At 37.6% G+C, this 21,617-nt stretch overlaps 1 protein-coding gene across 1 annotated transcript in view; it reads left to right on the top strand.

The window, feature by feature from the left end:
• anapc16 (anaphase promoting complex subunit 16) overlaps nucleotides 1-20,269 on the top strand; it is a 30,747-nt gene extending 10,478 nt beyond the window's left edge. Inside the window, exon 4 of the mRNA XM_028795515.2 lies at nucleotides 18,990-20,269. Coding sequence (XP_028651348.1) covers nucleotides 18,990-19,099 — 110 coding nt within the window. The 3' untranslated portion in view covers nucleotides 19,100-20,269. The remainder of the gene's footprint in view (nucleotides 1-18,989) is intronic.
• Nucleotides 20,270-21,617: the final 1,348 nt, after the last annotated feature.

Below are 21,617 nucleotides of genomic sequence, written 5' to 3'. Positions count from 1 at the left end.
AAAACATTCAGAAGTGGTTTGAGTAAGCTTAATAGCAATGTTTAGACCGTTTTGTTTTACTTTCAGCAGTGTTTTTGGGGGGCAGGTTGAGTGGTTTGGAAAAGGTGTTTGAGCAGCCCTGACAGTTTATGAGTGATACTGATAATAAATTTTAAGTTTTCTTCCTTGACTACTTTGAGTAATCCAGCAGCTTACATTTTTATGTCAGCATTTTGTTTCAGTCGCATACTCTCAGTATGCATGTCAAATGGTATCGGTGTCATCAATTTAGTGTAAAGGTGGCCAATTCCACCTTTGATCCATTGACAGTTTCAAAGCTTCTCCAATATACTGTGCAGTTATTGTGTGCTTTCTCAGAAACCTATGCAATGTATTGCTTATTTAAATAATTCTTCTGTGGTGTTCTCTGGCAAGATGACATGCACGACCACAAGATGTAATTGAATATAAGGTTTAATTTGTCTTCATTTACACGTTCCCTTCTCTTCTAGACATAGCACTAGCTTTGTCATAATACTGACTTTCCATTTTGTTTCTGCTGAGCCCAGCAAGTGAAAGGTCATTAAAAACTAGGCTGGTGATTGAAAGGGCATCACATTGTTTAGTGCTTAATATTGAAAACTGCTTTTCTTGTATTGTGTAGCTTTGGTTTAGATACTGAAGAATTAAAGAAGTGTTTTTGCAGCTGTTGGACCCTTAGTTACATTCACCTTAGTCCTAAACCATTACTGACCAACCACTATGACAATTTAATCCATAACAAAGTTACTCATTAGTTCTGTAACTTAGTTTTGAGTAGTGTTATTCAAATAAAGAGAGAAATCTCACTGCCTCCTCCATGGCAGCTCATCAGCAACAATAAATTCAATAGTGTTTATTACTAATGACCTGTAAAATAGTTTTTTAATAAGTTGATCTACATTAACTAATGTTGAAATTTCCCTGTTGGTGGAATGTCACATCGGTTGTTCTTGTAAATAACACAATTGCTGCTGTTTAATGTTAATGTGCCAACTTTATCCTTTATTGTTCTCTTTAACATGCATCTAATCACTATACTCTGTCCTCGTGAAGATAACATTATTCCCTCAGTTTCCTACATGAAAAACTAGATATTGTCTAGTTTGAGTACTAACAAAAGGCAATCTCTGCCATTATACCAACTGGTTTACAATTCTGGACAGCAGTCATTATTAAACTGTTTAAGACCAACCTGCACAGCTTCCTCTTTGCCTGGGTCATCAGGGTGATTGTAGGACATTTTGCTTGAGCTCTACCTGCAGCTGTGATGAACTGGGTTGGAAGTCTGGGTAGGTTGGGTCCACTGGCTGGTTTGATCCTGTGTTAATTTTTGTATGTATCAATTTTCTAATATCCATGTTCATAATGCTAGAATACTCAACAGCACATGTAGATAATATGATATTGTGACATTTTGCATTTCAATGAATGCTCAACTCGGGTGGGTCCACACAGCTAGACATTTTACAAGCAGCAATGAGGTTGTTGCTTTGGGTTGTGAATTTCAGGATGATGTGTGTATTTGAGATTGATAGGGCACAAGTTAATTAAGCATTCAAAAATTCAATTTGTCTAAAAAATGAGGGGCAGGACTTGGGTCCCAATCTGAGGTGGCCCATCCGGTTAAGCGCATAGAACGTGTTGTTTCTGTAGCATCATGATCATCTTCCTTTGCTGTCAGAGGTGCTTTGTAAAATCCATATCCATATTTCAGTAGTGGCACTCTCTGAGGTCCACAAACCTGGGACTGGCCAGATCACTGTAGGTGGGTACTCCTTTTATTGGTCTGGTTACTCTGATGGTTGTCATACCCAGAAAGTAGCTGTTGCTGTGGTGGATTGGCTCCTTCAGATGGTGTCCAATATCCCTTCTTTAAATGAGCTTACTATGAGACTCGGATTAAGGCACTCTCTGGGGTGACTTGTCTGATGCCTCAGTGTATGCTCTGTCTGCGGTCAGTGATGTCTCGGTGAGGAAGACATTTTGCTTTCCAACTTTGCTCAGTGGTTGGTGGGTACCTGCAAGGTGATACATCTTTGGTCATGGGTGACTTCAGTGCAACCACTGGCGCTGATAGGACTGGCTATGAGGATTGTGTCGGTCCGCATGGCTATGGCAACCATGTTGAAAGTGGCTCCATGTTCCTTGACTTTACAAAAGGTCAGGAGCTGCGGATTGCTGGATCCTGGGTCCAATGCCCTGAGCCGCATCGTTGGACTTGGTACTCCAGTATTGGTGGTGCGGTGAAGAAGATTGATCACATACTCATGGGCAGAAGTGCCCAGTTTGAGAATTCTGACCACAGACTTTTTTGCACACAGTTTGTTTGGGGAACTTGAAAACTTGGGTGAGACTGCTGATCCTAATGTGATCTGGGAGATCTTCCATGATACAAGGCCGTGAAGGTTGCTGAGGGTTGTGTTTGTGTTGCCGGTGTTCCCAGAACGAGGTATTTTGTCTCATAGGGGCCCCTGGATATCATAGAGAGGAGTCACAGTGCATAGCTTGATGGCCACTCTGGTCTGTACCGGGAACTGAGAAGAATGGCTACAAGGTGTCTGAGGGCAAATAAGAAGGTGTTTATTAGAGGAATCTGTGAGCAAGTGACACACCATCTATGGCCTAGTAACGCACTTGAAGCATTATGCACATCCATATCTGTTCCTTAGAGAGTCCCAGTCAGATGATGCCGCAGCTGTGACTCGCTGGGATAGCATACTTTGAACAGCTGTTTAACAATGACTAGGACGTTGGACATCTCTGGGTCCACGGTTCTTGAGGCTGATCCTCCAGTTAGCTGTGAACCACCCAATCTCACTGAGACTGCACAGGTAGTGAACCATCTGAGGGTAGGGAAGGCTGCAGGGATCTGAGGTGTCCCGGTTAAACTTCTCTAGGCCTGTGGTAAGGCTGTCCTCCTGACATCGCAAGCAGTCTTTGCTTCCATTTGGGGGACAGGCCTTATCCCAACTGACTTGAAATTGTGACTTGTTTTCCCTTATCTGAAAAGGGAAGGGTGATTACCTGGATTGCAGCAACTACAGGGGGATAACACTGCTCTTGGTGCAAGGTAAGGTGGTAGGGTCATCCTCAATAGGATCCGTGATCACTCGTTCACCTATCAGTGCCTAGAGCTGTCTGGTTTTACACCAAAAAGGTCTACCATCGACCAAATCCTGGCTTTGCTACCTTTTTTTTTTTTTTTTTTTTTTGTAAAGCGTTTTGACTGATGGAGCTACCCTGTGGGACATCCTGCAACTTTGCGGGATCACCCCAAAGTTGCTGTATATCATGACTGGCCTGTACACTGATACTGACAGTGCTTTGCAGAGAGGAGGCAGAACCTCTACATTTTTCTACAGTTGATTCTGGGGTTCGTCTGGGGTGTATTCTTACTCCTACTTTGTTCAATGTTTGCATGGACTGGGTGTTGGGCAGGTTTGTGGGGTCCAGCGGCTGAGGGGCATCTATCTGTTGGTGAAAAAAGATTCACTGATCTTGACTTTGCCAGAAATGCTGTGATCTTTGTGCAGTCAATGAAGGCTCTGATCAGGGCTCTCTCAGTGTCTGAGCTTGTGAATGTCCTGGATAAAAACCAAGATCTAGGTCTTTAATGAACTCTTGGACACAGCTATCAGCAGTGTATCTGTCTATAAAGAGAATGTCGACCTCGTTGAGAGTTTTACTTTCTTCAGCAGTGAGATTCAAGTCTTTGGTGACTTCCTATGAAGTCAGTAGATGTATTGGAAGAGCATTGAGGGTCATAAGTTCGCTGGAAAGGGATATGTGGCACTCCCAATATCTGTGCAAAAGGACGAAGGTCCAAGTCTTTAGAATCCTGGTGCTTCCTGTTTTGGTATATGATTGTGAGACATGGACGCTATCAAGTGACCTGAGGCAGAGACTGGACTCCTTTGGTACTGTGTCTCTTCAGAGAGTCATTGGGTACCAGTGGTTTGACTTTGTGTCTAACGAGCACTTATTCATGGAGTACTGAATGAAGCACATTACCTGCATTGTGAGGGAGCATCAGTTACGGCACTACAGCCATGTGGCGCGATTCCCTGAGGGTGATCCGGCGTGCAGGGCTAAACCAGACCAAGGGGACACCCATGTAACACCTGGCTGCAGCAGATAGATGTTCATTTCCAGAGGGTGGGACTGGAACATATGTCTGTCTGGGGGGGTTGCCAATCGTAATCCCAAACTGTTCCATCGTGTGGTGGGTGCAGCAATGTGCTATACCAGGCATGCTCCCCGACCTGACTGACTTGACCTGACTGAAGTAGTGCCATGCACTGGTTAGGGGTGCTTTGTGGGTTTTGAACCCTGGCCTGTTAACTGCCTGTATGGGGGTAGAACGTTCTTCCCACTTCAGGTTTTCCTTTGGTTACTCTATTGCTCTTCACACATCCCAAAAAACAAGTCGATTGAGTTAAATGGATACTGTAAATTGGCCCAATAATGTGTGAGAGTTTGGATGGATGGATTAAAGTGTCATGTGATGGACTGGCACCATTTCAGGGTTGGTGTCCTTCCTTAGAAATAAGTGTTTTTTGTTTCTAATTTGTTTATAAAGATTTGATACTGTTACCTTTCAAATTGTAAGGGATGCTTTTTGTCTGGCCATAAGAATATGTCTCCTGCAAGACACCAGACAAAAGTTTTCATGCATCCTAAAACTGTCAGAGGAACATTTTGCAGTAATTAGAAAGACCTAGAATTCCTTCATGTCAAGTGCAAATCTGGGCCAAATAATAAAATTACCAACCCATAAAACCCAAGTGGAAAAGAAGCTAAGAATACAGTAAGTATATTTTTATTTTTTATATCGGTTGTTTTAAATTTGAGTTTTAATGACACTGCTAAAAATAGTGTTAAAATTATAATTAGTATTTGTAATGAACATTTGTAATTAACATATACTAATAGATTGTAAGTATAGGTATTTGGAACAATTAGTTCTGACAGTCATTTAAATGTTGTAAATTACATAAAGGTAGAGGAGGTTTCTTTCATTTATCTGAGCGCAGTATTAATTTTGTCTTGCATCTGGAAAGTTCTTCGTTAAATAAAATTTAAAAAGTAATTTGCTATGTATCATATAATTCTTTTGCCCTTTTTCAAAGTATTAACCTTTAGCTAGTAATTTTGTAAATCATCATTCATTACTACAGTTCAATATTTTAATTTACCAAAACAAAAAAAAAAAAATAATGTGCCCTGTTCTGTACGTGTTAGAAGCCATTGTGCACTGATGGTGTAGGTGGATATAAAACTGTTTCTTTCGTACTAGTCTTGGACTTTTTTAAATGCTACTGAAAATACAGCCTTATATTTTTAAACCTACACAAATTATAATAAAAATAACCTGAATGTGAAGAATCATTTATCAGATAACAAGTAACTATCTTTTCCACCTTATAGTGTAAATTATTTTGTTAAAAACACCAGATACACTAGTAGTAACACAGCCGTCTGTGACCACTTTCAGTCATCCTGCATGAGATGGATTATTTGTACTGTAATAATTTTTGGAAAAACCTACTTCCCCAGCTATTGTGTTCAATAGAATGAAATAGTGCAAGTGTTATGTTTGCAGTTGGTCAACAGAGCGGGACACTCATGTGATCCTTGTTCAATACGGTCTAAATAATAGAAAACCATGCCAGTTTGGGACTATTTCAAGCTCCATCAAGGCAGCTGTTTCATTTTGAAGGACATTCTGCATGCATCAGCAGAAATAACTCTGAAACACATGGTGGAAAATGAGGATGGAAGCATTCCAACTTTTTTTCTTCTTCTTCATTAACAGTTTACATTTACAATAAACATTATTAATAATGCTGACTTGCATTAATGGAGCATAAAACGACATACAATACATAGTAACAGAATTTGCACACCATCTGTATAAGTGTTTGATATATTTAAAGTGAGTCCATAAAGATAAAACTAAACAAATCTGGAATTGAATGTAAGCTGTTAAAACATTAAAATTCCTTGTGGGGAATAGCAGACGTTATAGTCCAAAAGTAATGTGATCTTCATTTCTATAGTCTGTAGCTAGAGAACCATGCCTTTAAGATGATAGTTCATTGTTCTCTTCTTTTAGGGTTAATTCATATTAGGTTTATTAATTTAGCTAACATTTGAACAAAAAGGTTGTTAAGATGAAAGAAAAAAAATCGCTCTGCTGTCCCAATATAAGCTAGAGTATTTTTCAGTTTCTTTGTTACACCTTGCCTGATGAAGGAGCCTTAGCTGCCTCAAAAGCTTACATTTGTAATCTATTTAGTTAGTCAATAAAAGGTGTCATTTCACTCTACTTTCTCCTTTAAGATGATTGGTTTTACAATGATGTGGATCTTTGGTGTACTGTTCTAAACAGAAAGTGAGAGCATGTGACAAATGTTCTTTTAAGGGAACTGTTTACCTTTATTGATAAAAAGTTCCAAAGTGTTAAAATAACATATTCCGAGTATATAAATTCAATTCCACATTGTACATTGTGTATTGTGTTCTGCATTTGTTGATATGTTGCTGACTTTGGAAACTGAATATTGTACTGCTTATTTAATTCTACTATTTTCGTGTATTTATGACTGCATCACCAAGACAAATTCTTGCCATCTCTGTTACTGTTTATTCTATTTCTTCTCCTTCTTCTTCTTTCCGCTGCTCCCATTAGTGGCGCCACAGCAGATCATCTTTTTCCATATCTTTCTGTCCTCTGCATCTTGTTCTGTTACACCCATCACCTGCATGTCCTCTCTCACCACATCCATAAACCTTCTCCTAGGCCTACCTCTTTACCCCTTTCCTGGCAGCTCTATCCTTAACATCCTTCTCCCAATATCCCCAGCATCTCTCCTCTACACATGTCCAAACCAATGCAATTTCACCTCTCTGACCGTCCAACCTGAGCTGACCCTCTAATGTACTTGTTTCTAATCATGTCCATCCTCGTCACAACCAATGCAAATCTTAACATCTTTAACTGTGCCACCTCCATCTCTGTCTCCTGTTTTTTGTTCAGTGCCACCGTCTCCAACCCATATAATATAGCTGGTCTCACTATTAAGTATTTATTCTTTTCACCCGCATAATTTGAATCCATCTTAAGAAAGTCTCACAGCTTCTAAGTTTTGCCACCTGTGGTTTATAAATCTTCAAGATACATACATAATACCTTGCCAAGTGCTTGTCTAAGCATATAGCCAGATATGTTAAGTACCGGTACTATTCATTTATTTTAATTCATTTTTAAATAATTTGTTTAGGTGAAGTAGCATCAGTAATACTCAATGTGAAGAACACTTTGTACAAATTTTTTTGTATTTTACATTTTATTAAGACTATTAGCTGTGCTAACTGTCTTAGACAGTTTAAAATCTAAGTAATCAACGTAGACTTTAGGGTTAATATTTGCAGTGCACCATCTATTCAAATGTTTTGTGTAATTCATGTCATAATAAAATGTATTGCATTTGTCATTTCAATAGATGGCATATCACTAACATCCATCCATCCATGTTCCAACCCGCTGAATCCGAACACAGGGTCACGGGGGTCTGCTGGAGCCAATCCCAGCCAACACAGGGCACAAGGCAGGGAACCAATCCCGGGCAGGGTGCCAACCCACCGCAGGACACACACAAACACACCCACACACCAAGCACACACTAGGGCCAATTTAGAATCACCAATCCACCTAACCTGCATGTCTTTGGACTGTGGGAGGAAACCGGAGCGCCCGGAGGAAACCCACGCAGACACGGGGAGAACATGCAAACTCCACGCAGGGTGGACCCGGGAAGCGAACCCGGGTCTCCTAACTGCGAGGCAGCAGCGCTACCACTGCGCCACCGTGCCGCCCTATCACTAACATTTGTACTACAAATATTTGTGATGTACCATGTGCAGAAATAGCAGATGCAATGCATAGGTTTGTTATGCCATTTGGTATGGGATTCTTAAAAGCAGTGTTGATGTTTATGATGTGCCATGTGTTGGAATGAAAAATACAGTGCATTTTATTACTACAATTTTTTGTGATGCACCATCTGTTGGAATAAAAGAGACATATCAACCAGACGGATACTTATCTTTTTATTAAGTTGGATGTTTCTACTACAATAATATCCCTGATCAGCGTGAGACCTCCACCACCTCCCCTGTTTATCCTTGCTTAGACAGCAATAGTGGGACTCAAACTCAGGGCCTTCAGATTACAGAACAGCCTTTTTTGCCACCCGCAACGTAGGAAAACTGCCTTTGTATAGTGGCAGAGAAGCCTGCCTGTAAAACTGTTAACTAAGGAAGGATGAGCAGCTGAGAGCAGGGTGTCACCCTAAGCATAGACAAATGTTTTATATAGAGATGTAGAGAAAATGCTATCTCATTTATTTAATTTTTGAGAGAAGAACTGCAATCATCCAAGCTTAATATTCTCTGCACAATGCAAGTAATTCTGCCTCTACTCTTTTGCAGTGATAACTCACTGCTGTACGAAGGTCCATAGAAGCAGAACAGGTATCTTGAATTGCCTTAAAGCCATATCACATTATGTGACTTTTTCAGTGATTTTCAGTCATAGACTTCATTTACATAATCTTAGAGAGCCAAAAGCAGTCAGTGTTGCGCACTTGGAGTGACCTCTAATCATGTAATGGTACATGCCCAAAGATTCCAACCAGTCCACAACTCACCCTGACAAAATAAAACAGGTTTGATTTTGTCATTAGTTGTAAGTACAGACAGAGATTGCAGCTGAACTTTACTGTGCCTGTTAACCCTTTGTAGAGCACAGGCTCCATCAGGCAGCATTCTAATGGTGTCACAAAAAGTGGCAAGAACAACTGTGCTGGAAGGTCCAGCATACAGTCAATAAGTGTGACATGTGCAGTGATTTTTTGTTCAGGTAAACTGACATGGTCCAGCAATTAGATCAGTAACGGCAGTCATCAAATCTAACATACCCCATGACGAGGAGTCGTGTAACATGACATCTGCTTTAGAAAACAATGAAATCAAGTCAAGTCTTTTTTCTTGCATACATTTCACACTACCAACACTTACACAGTAGGCAATAAGGTTGCAGAGAAATCACACAAGTCAAAATTGTGATCCAGCTGTTCAATTGTAAAAGTTGATGCATTCCAATAGCAACATTAATATTACCTAAAAAAAGGCCAGCCTAAAACCTTAGTCTATTATTTGTAGTGAAAGGAGATTTTAAATTTTTGAGAAATGTATCCAGAATGTTTTAGTCTTTCCAGTTTAGTAATAATTTAGAAATAAGTTGAATCCACAAACTCCCAAACCCTTGGGGATTACAAAATAGAAGAGCAAAAACTTTGATATACCACAGTTGGTGAGATTTTAGTGGAAATATGTAGTTTTTATTGAGTGTAGTGGATGGGACATTGGACTATCAGTTAAAGGATGATTTAGTTCCTGCCTCCAGTTCATTGAAAAAGTCACCTAACCAGCCTGTGTGTACTGAAATTATATACAGTGTGGCGGACGGCTGGGGCCCTTACCCGGCCAGGGATGCCTCAATAGTGGAAGGACTATTATATTTATTTTAATCTGACCAAAAAAAGCTATATTTTAGTTTGTTCTTGTCTTTTCCTTGTTTTGAGTGTTATGACGGTGGTCCTTAATATGTAAAAGAATGGCAATACAGATCAGTGGTCCAAATTTAATGTGATTGAGATAAGTAGGAGCTCCCAACATTATTGTCTGATATGCAGTCATTTACACTAATATAATAAGATCAAAGCATGCTTAATATATTTTCAATACCTTATGCTCTTTTCTCCTCACCTTTTATGTGATTTTGTTTAATGATTAAAATGTTAAGCAAGCAAATATTATTCTACTTTAAGCACCAGATCTTATGTTAATGCCTGGTTAAAAGGGTAATGATTAAAACAAGTCTTTTATGTAACCGTCTATTTTACGTGTTGACTCAGTCCAGTGTAAAATAACCAGAGCTAGTACTGGCAGCAAGAGGAATAAGACAAAACAAACCCAATAGGCACACTAGTCTATTGCAGAATATACACATTCAGAATTAAATTATATACTCGCTATGTGAAAATGTATAGGAACTATTTCATCAAATAGAAATGAGAATGAGAACAGAGATGAAGCCAGCATAAATAAGTAGATTATGTGTATGTTTCGCAACCTTGGAATAAAGATAGGGGCTTAATCACTAGCAGTGCTGTTCTATATTAGTGAATAGTTACATAGTCAAATACAGCTTTGTTTAAAACTGGATTTTTACTATCTCCAGGTGTGTGTCTTTGTAGCCTTATGTCTCAAATGAGGCTTACCTTTAGTCTGACCTCTTGATAATGCACAAAATGGCTTGATAGTGTTGCTGGGCATGCACTGTATTTTTGCAGGAGTACATATCCATGCTAGTTTAATCAAAAAATGTTTACAATATTATAAAAAGGAATCACATAATCATGTCAAGAAGACTCAGGGTATCACAGCATATCTCTCTTTAATTCCTGTTGTTGAGACTAAGCAAAAACCGTAAAGGACACATAGCAGGACAATGCTGTTGTGATGTGCACTGATCCATTAAATAACTGATTTCTTAGATCAGTAGAGATTTATGTCGTGAGGCTGGTGAAGTGAAGTCAGAGTTAGATCCAGATGAGGAAAATGAATGTGAGTCCTTTCTCATCAGTTCTGAGGACAGAACAGGAAAATGGGTCATCTATTTCATACACAAATCCTTCCCTCATGCACCCTTCAAATCAGTCCCAAAAAGAGGCACTGAAACCCCAAGCATTTTAACAAAGTATTTTTAACAAAGCTCAATTATAGATGCATAACATATTGTAATTAATTCTAGTCTATCACATGGTGCCCAGTACAGTTTTGGTTCCTGTTTTGCACCCTGTGCTTTTGGGATAGTTGCTGTTCTAACTTTTTGAATGTATTTAAAATATTGTTTGTTCTCCTCTGTGTTTTTCTCGGGGTTCTCCAGTTTTCCTCAACTTTTCAAGCACATACAGATTAGTTTGATTGGTAACTCTTAAATGGATGTGGTGTGGCCTGTAATAGACTGCCACATCAACCGACCCCAGGAGTTAACCTCCTAATGGGATTTGAGGGGTCAAAGTTTCTCATTTTCACAAAACTCAGTAAAAATGCAGATAGATAGTATAGGCATGTGGATTGTCATTTCATGCTATTTCATGGTTGCTAATCACGAATATGGTATCATTTTTGATATTTGATTCTTTATCAGTAGTCCGAGCCCTCTAAGTGCCACTCCCAGAAGGTTAAAAATGACAAATATCAAACAGCCATATGAGGTATTGTTTTAGACTCATTCAAGGTAAGTGATTATGAATATGATGTTACTTTTGATGCTTTACTAGGGATATAGCCCTCTGTAGACCTCAATCAGAGGGAGTGAAATGAAATGTTTCTATTACAGTGGAGAATATTTAGAGTTAAAAAATTTTAATTGAAGCAAACATTTTATATTTCAAATATTTGAAGCAGCCATTCTTGTTTGTTATGTATGTCTACCTCATGAAGTAAATCATTACATTTCTTATGAACACTCTGAATTTTGGGGACTTACACTTATTCCGACTTTTCAATATTTAGCAGGGGTGCCATTTAAACCTTTCTTTGTTACTGTTATAACTTAAAGAGCACAAATATATACATTCTTAATCTCTCTATTATAATAAAAAAAAATCTTGGGAGATGAGACTTTTAATCCTGTGACGATACGTGATCTTTTGAAGAGAGACACTTTTACGTCCAGCGAGACGAGACTTTGTGCCAAGAGATTTAACCATGCCCGGGGCCGTAAATAAAAGACAAAGAGTAGATGACAAAGTAGAATGTCGTAAAGAATTCAAAAACGTTGACGCAATACACATGCAGAGCAGGTTAGAGATGATGGAAGTACGAAAATTCGAAAGTCTCAAAAAAACGATAGTAAAGATTGCATTAGCACAAAACAAACGGAAATTATTAATCGGTGAAATAATGGAACAGCGAAAAGAGGTCGAATATATTGTTTGGATTTAAACTTTAAGTCGTGTTGCCATCAGGGAAAAGTAGTGTTTCTTCCCAATGAAGAGGCATATCTGCGAGAATTAAAAGATTTGTTGTTTGGTGAAAGTGAAATCCACATACTCTGTCACGCTTGGGTCACAGAGTTGCACAGATACACAGGAGATTTTAGAGACTGCGGCAGCAGCAGCAACCAGCAGCTGATCGAGCAAAGAGGAGTTAAAAAAAAATGTATTTGTTACCCATTGTATCACAGTTTAAGAGGGGGTTTCGGAGAAGCGACTGCATCTCCTTGGGGTGCGTTCAGCTCCCCTCTTCACAATGCATGGGAGGGGGGGTTTGGTTGGCAAGCAAAGCCCCCTACTTTTAAATTGAAATATAACAATTTAATTTTTTTTTTGGATTGACATTTATTCATATTCATGGGTTTAAAAGGTCATTATACTGAAATGGGGACTATACTTGAAAAGGTGAGAAACTAGGCACAATTCAATTTAGGATAGCAAGAGACTGGCCCTATTCCAGCAGCAATCCAGTAGACAGGTATTGTATTGCTTTAACTGTACATGAATACACTGATAAGACCTTAGTAGCTTGTTTTGTAACAGGTAAGAACATTTCTACAACAAAAAAAAAATCAAGTGAAGAAAAAAATTGATTTCAAAACCCAAAAAAGATCCAGTCAACATTTTTTTCTCATTGACTTTCTTAATTTCTTATGCGCTTAGGGGATTTTGGTATTATTGCACCTAAATTACATACTCAAAAATGAATGGCTGCTATTCTGCTTATGTAATAAAGGAGCTGCAAATGGCTGAAGAGTAGTGAGTTTAACACTCCCAAATTTTCAAAAGAAATTATTTATATGATTAAAAACCTTTGTTTACACCAATATCAATTAAATAAAACACAAAGGAAGTTGCCACTTTAAGGATTTTTCTCCAAAAAACTGGATTTTTACAGAACATAACCAAGACAGTTTATGATGCACATCCCTTTTGTTACTCAATTTGTCAGCTATCATTGTAACAAATGTAAATGTCATATCCCATAGTATTGCAAAGTCATATTTTTTGGGATAAGGAAACATTTAGTTTCTTGCACCTAAACAGTCTCTCAAAACAAGTATTGCAGTTTTATTTTTCAGTTTTATTTTATTTTTTAGAAATAAAATATATATATAAACACAAACAATATGAATCTCTCTTAAACAACAAATAGTATGTATCACGTTTAAACTGCTTAAAAGCTTAAACAGCTGGATGATAAACTGGACTGGACTGCCAATACTGATTCTCTGTGCAAGAGAGGACAGAGCCGGCTATACTTCCTTAGAAGGCTGGCGTCCTTCAACATCTGCAATAAGATGCTGCAGATGTTCTATCAGACGGTTGTGGCGAGCGCCGTCTTCTATGCGGTGGTGTGCTGGGGAGGCAGCATTAAGAAGAAGGACGCCTCACGCCTGGACAAACTGGTGAGGAAGGCAGGCTCTATTGTAGGCATGGAGCTGGACAGTTTGACATCTGTGGCGAAGCGAAGGGCGCTCAGCAGGCTCCTATCAATTATGGAGAATCCACTGCATCCACTAAACAGTATCATCTCCAGACAGAGGAGCAGCTTCAGCGACAGACTGCTGTCACTGTCCTGCTCCACTGACAGACTGAGGAGATTGTTCCTCCCCCAAACTATGCGACTCTTCAATTCCACCTGGGGGGGTAAATGTTAACATTATTCGAAGTTATTATCTGTTTTTACCTGCATTTTTATTAGTCTTTAATATTGTTTTTTGTATCAGTAAGTTGCTGCTGGAGTATGTGAATTTCCCCTTGGGATTAATAAAGTATCTATCTAAACAGAAAATAAACAACTTGTAACTATGTACATTTAATTATGTACTGATTGAAACCTTTAAGTTTAAAATTAGTTTTCATTCCAGGCCTTCAAACTATTTTTATTTACCACTAAACACAGAAAAACAGTACGTTATGTACAATAGATTGGAGTTTTTGTGCTGCAAATCAAACATCATCTCTTGTCTTCTGTGGCAGTTGGCCATTTTTGTTGTTGCTTTTTTTTCTTGCATTTAATGCTTGGAATATTCTACATCCTTATATTTCCATACCAGCTTTTTCCACTTCTGAGTTATGGAGGTGGAGATAATGTCTTTCCTGCCGGCCATGGGTGCAGGGCAGAAAATGGCCCTGAGTTAGTCACACACCGCACATACACCTAAACCAGTGTTTCTCAGCCATCTTTGGGATGCAGGTGGTCATCACTGGGTCACAAGCACATGAGACCTGTTCACGGTACAATCTGCCCCACACCACTGAAGGGATTGACAAAGCGGTGTGAGATTTTTTTTTTAATCCCGTTTCTAATTGCACTCGCTTCAAAAGGCCGGTCTTCGAATTTTATTTCCCATTTGTAATCATGCTTATTTCTGTATGTGGGGTTGGGGGATAGTGAAGCGGCACTGTCACTGCCTTTGGCAAGGGTGGGGTGTGAGGAGAATTATACCAGATATTTTTTTTTTCTCCTGTTCTTGCAGTGTGATATAGAGATATTCGATCGAAGAAAGGGTCCTCATATGAACCTTTGAGAGCCGCAGGTACAATGTATCAGTACACACCAGTACGCAAAAAAGTTGCTGGTACTCTTAAGTTGAAATTGAAAAAGAAATGCTGAGGAAAGTAACATAGGGAGAACATGCAGCAAACAGCATCCCTCTGGGTGTGGCTAATGAACCCATGACACTTGAACTGAGAAACGGCATGCTTTGATGCATCAAAGTTACACTATAAGCAGTACTTACAAATCAGGCATGGCATTGGATCCTTCAGCAAATGGGTCATACTCAATAGAGTAAAACTGTGATCCGAATCTGAAATCATTTATGTTCCATATCACTAGTATTCTCTAACTTTTCTAGGACTTCCTCAACCATGTGATTTCTTTTTTTTTTTCTTTTGAAGAAAAAATTTCCCTAGCTCAAACTTCACATCATATTGCACCTCAACCAAACAATCCCCATGCATTCTCACAGACGTTTGTGCAGTTGCAAGACAAATTTATTTCTTGCTTTTACGCACATCTGTGACATGTAGTAGTATGAAGCACCAATCATAGACATCAATACATCATTGCAGTACTCTGAACCTCGGCTATCCAGTGGTAATGAGGCTGTCACTGTATGAGGCTTAACGCACGTTGGATCCTTGATAAAAGCAGAGTCACTCCCCCTTGATGTGCTACTCGCCACTGCATATATATGATACAACCAAATGTTTATTAATGAAAGACAACATGGAAGCTTACGATTTATTTGAAAGAAAACACCCATTGATATTTAAAAATACCGTTATTACTTTTAATTGACTTGTGGGTTTATTACAGTGTACACAAACAACTTTGAAATACAGCGGGGACACCTCATGCATAAGTGGCTATATAAATTTTGCAACACAGCTTGAAGTTAGCTTTTGGTTTTTGTAAAATGATTTAAAACTTTCTAGAAAAGGTATAGTCATGAATGTAGTGTATTAGGCAGGTAAGTAATATGAGAATAGAAGTGAAAAACTGAAATAAAGAAGTTTCTTACAATGGACACATCTGCCTCCTGGCACAACTTCAGAGTAGCCAGATAAATGTTATAATTTTAAACAGTAAAATCAGCTGTTTGCTTAACCAGATATTCAAAGAAATGCCTGAGTAAAACTGATTATCTACATAAACAAGGCATGTTTGACTATGATTCTGTATGTTGTTACAGTACATTATGTAAAGAACAATGTATGTTTTTGTTCCCTGATAAGCATTTGTATTTTAACAATGTGAGTGAAGGGGACATCAGGAATCTGAGTAAAACTTAAACAAACATGTAGTGGATTAAAATCCGTAACACTAGCACAGATTGAGTGGTTCAAGTTAGAAGGGCATGGCATGGCCCCACCAGGATTATAAAAGCTTTCTATCCTGAATATGGCCATCTTAATGGTAATGTTATAACAAAAATGTTTTTAACTTTCAGACAACTTAAAATGGCAAGTATTTGGGTGGAGAAAATTTACTTACATGTCAAAGAATGGCCATTTGCAATTGGAATTTAGACAAAAGAGAGAACTGTCTTTCTGTCAAAAATATTTTACAAGTGATAAAGATACATCAGTTAGACATGAGGAAATATATGCATTTGATTCTTTTGTGTAGATTGTTCTTGTTTTTGGAATAGTTTAGTACAGCATTTATATTTGATGCATCCAAATTACTGCCACCAGAAGAAAAATTGTCATTAGTGGTAGAGTCTCCAAAACTTGTTTAAGTGATAAGTATTTACATTTTTTTTCTTCATGGAAAAAAGATTACAAAAATAGTGTTTGACATTTGTAAACTTGAAAAGAGATATTTTCTTGTCTGCTGACTATAATCAGGTAGCATGTATGGTTACATTATGCAGAATGAAAGTCCTAGGAAAGGCTTTTGTATTTTTTGATGTAATATAAAATGTCAAACGAATAACTTAGTTACACTATAAAAATATATATTGGGAGAAGAAAAGAACACAACAGTCATCATTGAACTGAAATTTTAAATACCACTGCTCAGATAACAATGATGAAATTATGACAATAGGAACAGAAAACAGGGAAACGGTGAAAGCAACTCGGAGCATAAACTGTCATTCTTAAGAATGGTATTTTGTGTGACCGCCTCTGTAGTCACCACTGCTTGACACTTTATGGGGCAGAAAGCCCAAATGCCTCTACGTCTGCAGATGTGTGATGATATCCTGTCCCTGTAGAAGTGCATGATAAGGTTGCTGGCCCGTTGGCAGGCAGCGGGTCATATCTCTGAACACTGCAATGCATGCCAAAGGTGCTTTGTAGGGTTATGGTCAGAAGAGAAAGCAAGCCAAGGTAACGCCTGCACAGCAATATTTATTCCTTGGGACTTTGTGACCATAGTAGCTGTACCTACCCTGGCCTTATCCTGCTGTAGGATCATACATCTTAGAAGGTGTGAGTATAGGGCCTCTGACAGTTCACTCTGTTCTAAGGCCAGCAGTTCTGAGCCCGTCCCTCACTGTCTTGACAGTGATGTGGGCATTGTGTTTTATAACATTTTCGGAAGCAGTACTGATTGAAGATTTGAAAGTATACCCCAGCTGGACTAGTCTGATGTTCCAGTCCTTCTCTGGTGTGGTTTTGGATTATGATCTATATTACCAGTCTGCAGAAATCTTGATTGCAGTAGGGACACAATGTAGTGGCTTAATCCATAGTGCGTGGCAATGCTGGCGGGTATACCTGCCGTATGCCACTGGCTCTCTGCTTTTTCTGTTGACATTTAACATATTATAGAAGGCACAGAAAATTGTGTGCCCATTGTCTTGGTGTGACCTTGGTTGTGAATTAATGCCTTTTTAATGGTAACTTGATCATCAAGTATTGTTCCACCTTGACATCATTGAATGAAAGTGCACTTAACTCCCTTACGTGTGTTTGGCAAGTTGCAGTACTTTACTGCACAAACTGTGTTGCTGATCATACTGCTAAATCAAATGGACATCTTCTTGTGTAGGTACACGCAAATGGTTTTCTCATTCCAGGAAATGGTGTGTTTCTTTTTCCATCTGTATATATAATATGTGTAATTTGAAATGCATGTTATTTGTACTAAAAACTGTTTTTTCAAGTTATAGTTATATATATAAAATACTGTAAAAGAGTAAGTATTGTTAAGTGTTATTTTTTCTTGTATGTTTTTTAATATCTATATAATCATTTACAAGAAGAAAAGTTTAGTAAGTCAGATATTGATCAGAATAAAGAATTTGGTGACTACACCAAACATCAAGACAGATATACTCCAACTTTCTCAACCTTTTCATGTTGTTGCTGATTAAGCTCTTTGTTATTAGCATAGATAATGGGCGCAGCATGTATGTTGAGGGTAGTATGTAAACGCATCCCAAGCTTTGTTGGGTTTATATGAATATCTTACTTTTTTCCTTTTCACACTTTTGATGTTTTCTTTGATAAGTAATGGGTATCATATTTTTATTCTTAATCATAGACCTGTATATTAAATTGAATATGGAATTACTTTTACAGTTTTGTTACCGCTGAGTTGCGCATGTCTGTAATTGCTTTGTACATTTTAATATGTTTGCTGTATTTACTACAAACATGGAAGAAAAACTGTGTTGGTAGACTACTTATTTTGGGGGCTTCATGATAGTTTTATTTGTGTAGAACAGTGTTTTCCAACCTTTTTTCTTGGGTGGCACATTTTTTGTATCCAAAAACATCCCAAGGCACACCACTGTTCTACTAACAAGTTCTAGCTTATACACATGCTCAACTGTCCAAAGGATCGGACTACTGGAGAAAACCTGTTTTTTAAAATAAATAAATCCGCTCTGAGATTAGCATTTTGTAGATACAACACTTAGTGAGCACTTTTCTGGCATCTTCCAATTGCTTTGTCCCTTTGCATGCCCCTTTCTGCCTCAGAGGCAACTCGTTTACCCACTGTCCTGTAAGCCTCACTGGCGACAACACTCCTAAGAGATGGACTCTTGTAGCCTGGAGACCCGTTTGAAGTGCTCTAACATAGCATCCGCAGAGTGGCTTCTCCGGGTAGTCCTGTCCTCCACAGACAGGTCTCATCCACCAATTGAGCTTGTCTCTCTCAGGTTCAGACCCAGGAGCGCTAAACTACTATTTCCACAGCACACCTGGGTAGCTCTCATGGCGCACTACTGTGTCACGGAACACTGGTTGAAAAACACTGCTGGTAGGGTGTTATTTAATGTGGTGCTCACAAAGTGGGCATTGTTTATCTGTGAAGTCAAATTGAATGTTTTCTGTGTATATAATAACATTAAAATATTTTTACCTTCATAGATCAACAAGTGTCCCGTATGGAGAAACTGGCAGGTTTAGTAGAAGAACTGGAAGCTGATGAATGGAGATATAAACCTATTGAACAGCTTTTAGGATTTACTTCATCATAAGCAGCACTTTTAAATGTTAAGTTTATTTTTTTAATTTGTTTTTATACTTGTATGTGTATCTTTTGATTTTATTTTGGTCAAATGTCTGCCTCATTGAGAGATGGGATGTTGTGTTTTCTTTAGGTTTATAACTGTGCTAACTAGAGCTTTTAATAAACATTGTCAGGGTTTGTGTTTGCATTTACGGCCCTCAGTGATTTCAAATACAATAACCTGATTTTTGATACAGGATCAGAATAAATAGCACATCTTACAAGAAGAGAAAACAAAATCTAGGTTTATTGAAACATAAAGAATATCTTTGCATTGGCAATTAACTGTCCATCAGTGTATTTACTTACTCAAAAGGTGCTAATTTGTGCTTATGGGTGTCACACTTCATTTTTCTAATTTATTTTGACCTTTAAATGTAAAACCTCAGTAAGGTTTTCAGTGCATATGTAAACAGAATTTTTTTGATTAATAAGAAAAAACTCAAATGCAAATTCCTTACCATTTAATCTAAATAAGGGTAAGTTGCAATAAATATAAATTGAAGTGTCTGTTCTCCACTTGAATAGATTACTAGTTCAGGGAATAGGTGGATAACAGATTTCCTAACAAATTAACTTAAAAGAAAAAATCTGACAATGAAAGGAAATGATTTTTGCTATAAATAACCAACTTAAAAGTAACAGATTAATGTGATGATAATAATATAACTAATGTGCTAGTGAAGTGAACAGTGTACTGTAATATTAAGTAAGAAAATTTTAATAACAGTGTTCCATTATGACAGAATCCCTGAGAATTTATAAACTTAAATGTTTATAAAGCATATATTAGGATTGGTTTCAGCACCTTTTGAGTCATTTGGCCAAAACTGTAATGTCAGTATGTTGAAATGGGTGAGTCACTTATACAGGTTGATCCAATATACCATTAAGTGTTTTGTGGACATTTTCAAATGCTTTAATAAAAGGATATTGATATTTGAAAAAAATGCAAATTAAAATAACTGTGTGACAGATTTGTAATTCATTCATTATTTTGTTCTTCTTCTTAACAGCAGAGTCAAACAGATGACAACACATTTAACTGATGTACATTTGTATTTAATATATATTCTGGAGATTAAGATTTTTTTCCCATTTTACATCTAATGGTACAATAAAATATCATGATATGTTGGCATTAGTTTTCTGTCATTGAATTGTAGCTCAGTGGAATGTAAAATGTGTGCAGCTAGAGAGCAAAGAGTGCAGTTAGCAACAAAAAGGACAACAGGATATATGCAAAGGATTGTTGATTCTGTAAGATAAGAAGATGAAAGAAATGTGTGAAATTTATGTACAGAACATACAGTACCATAGTGTCATATGAGTAATGCTTTGATGCTGTTCTTGAGAATAAATTATTTGTGGCCTCATTGTTTTATATAGATTACCTGTGGGCTCCAGTTGCACATAAGGGTACAGCTGGGCTGTTGTGTCAGCTAAATTGTAAGAGATGTGTACCTTTGCATGCTTTGAGCAGCTTTTTAGTTTTGCATATCTCCAAGAGGACTTAATGTACTCTTGTGTTTCCTGTGGTGCTTTCCTTACATATATTGTGAAGCATCAGTTTCAGTTTACAGAATAATAAAATCAGTTTGTCAGATTGAAAAATCAATACCAAGAACATCTGATTCTTGCCATGGAATGTTCAGAACTTTTATATTATTTCAAAAACTTAGATGGAATAGAAATTGTTAATTTAAATACTTTGCCAAATCAATGGATACTTCATTAAGATTGGAAATAAGCAGATTGAGATATTATATAATTAAGTATTTTTTTTCTACTCCAACATATTGCAGTGTGGCTGGACCTTAAAATCCAAGGTTACTGATTATTGATTATTATTGCTGTGTATATGGCGAAAGCCTTTATTCAAGTTTACCAATAAGGTCAGGCTATGTTGCATCTGTTAATAGGTATTTGTTTACAACTGGAGCGTTTATTTTAACCATCTAATGCCTCAATTGTAACAAAATCTGATGTGGTCGGCACATGCATGACCTTCTCTATATTTGCAATATGAGGACAGTATAGGATATTAATTTATCAAGATATATACAAGGTGCTGAACTACATACTAGTGGGTTTGAAAATTATGATCTTTAAAAGTGCACAGCACAAGGTATGGATTGAGCTCAAAATTCACAAAAGCATTGCTTTAAAGTCCTAATACAAATATTATGAAGATCTTAGCATTGGTTTGGCTGCTTTTGGTTTAGGCTATAAAAACCTTAAAAACATCCAAAGCTGAATCATTCAACTAAATCTTAATCATCTCTTAAGACTTACAATTGCATGTTCTCCACAAAATTTCATACAATTTGGTCAATTCATCCTTAATTTCTATATTCACAATTTTCTAAAAATGCTGAAAACATGTTATTGGGAAATCAAAATGAGTTTTTTTCACTGAAATCCTGTTCTTTTTTTATTAATGCTTAATTCATATATACAACTAGCCGTCCCCTGCAGCTCCACCC

Source organism: Erpetoichthys calabaricus, chromosome 2 (assembly GCF_900747795.2).
Source record: "Erpetoichthys calabaricus chromosome 2, fErpCal1.3, whole genome shotgun sequence".
Lineage (NCBI taxonomy): Eukaryota > Metazoa > Chordata > Cladistia > Polypteriformes > Polypteridae > Erpetoichthys > Erpetoichthys calabaricus.
The sequence above is the reverse complement of the archived record's forward strand: the minus strand, read 5'-3'. Positions and strand labels throughout refer to the sequence as shown.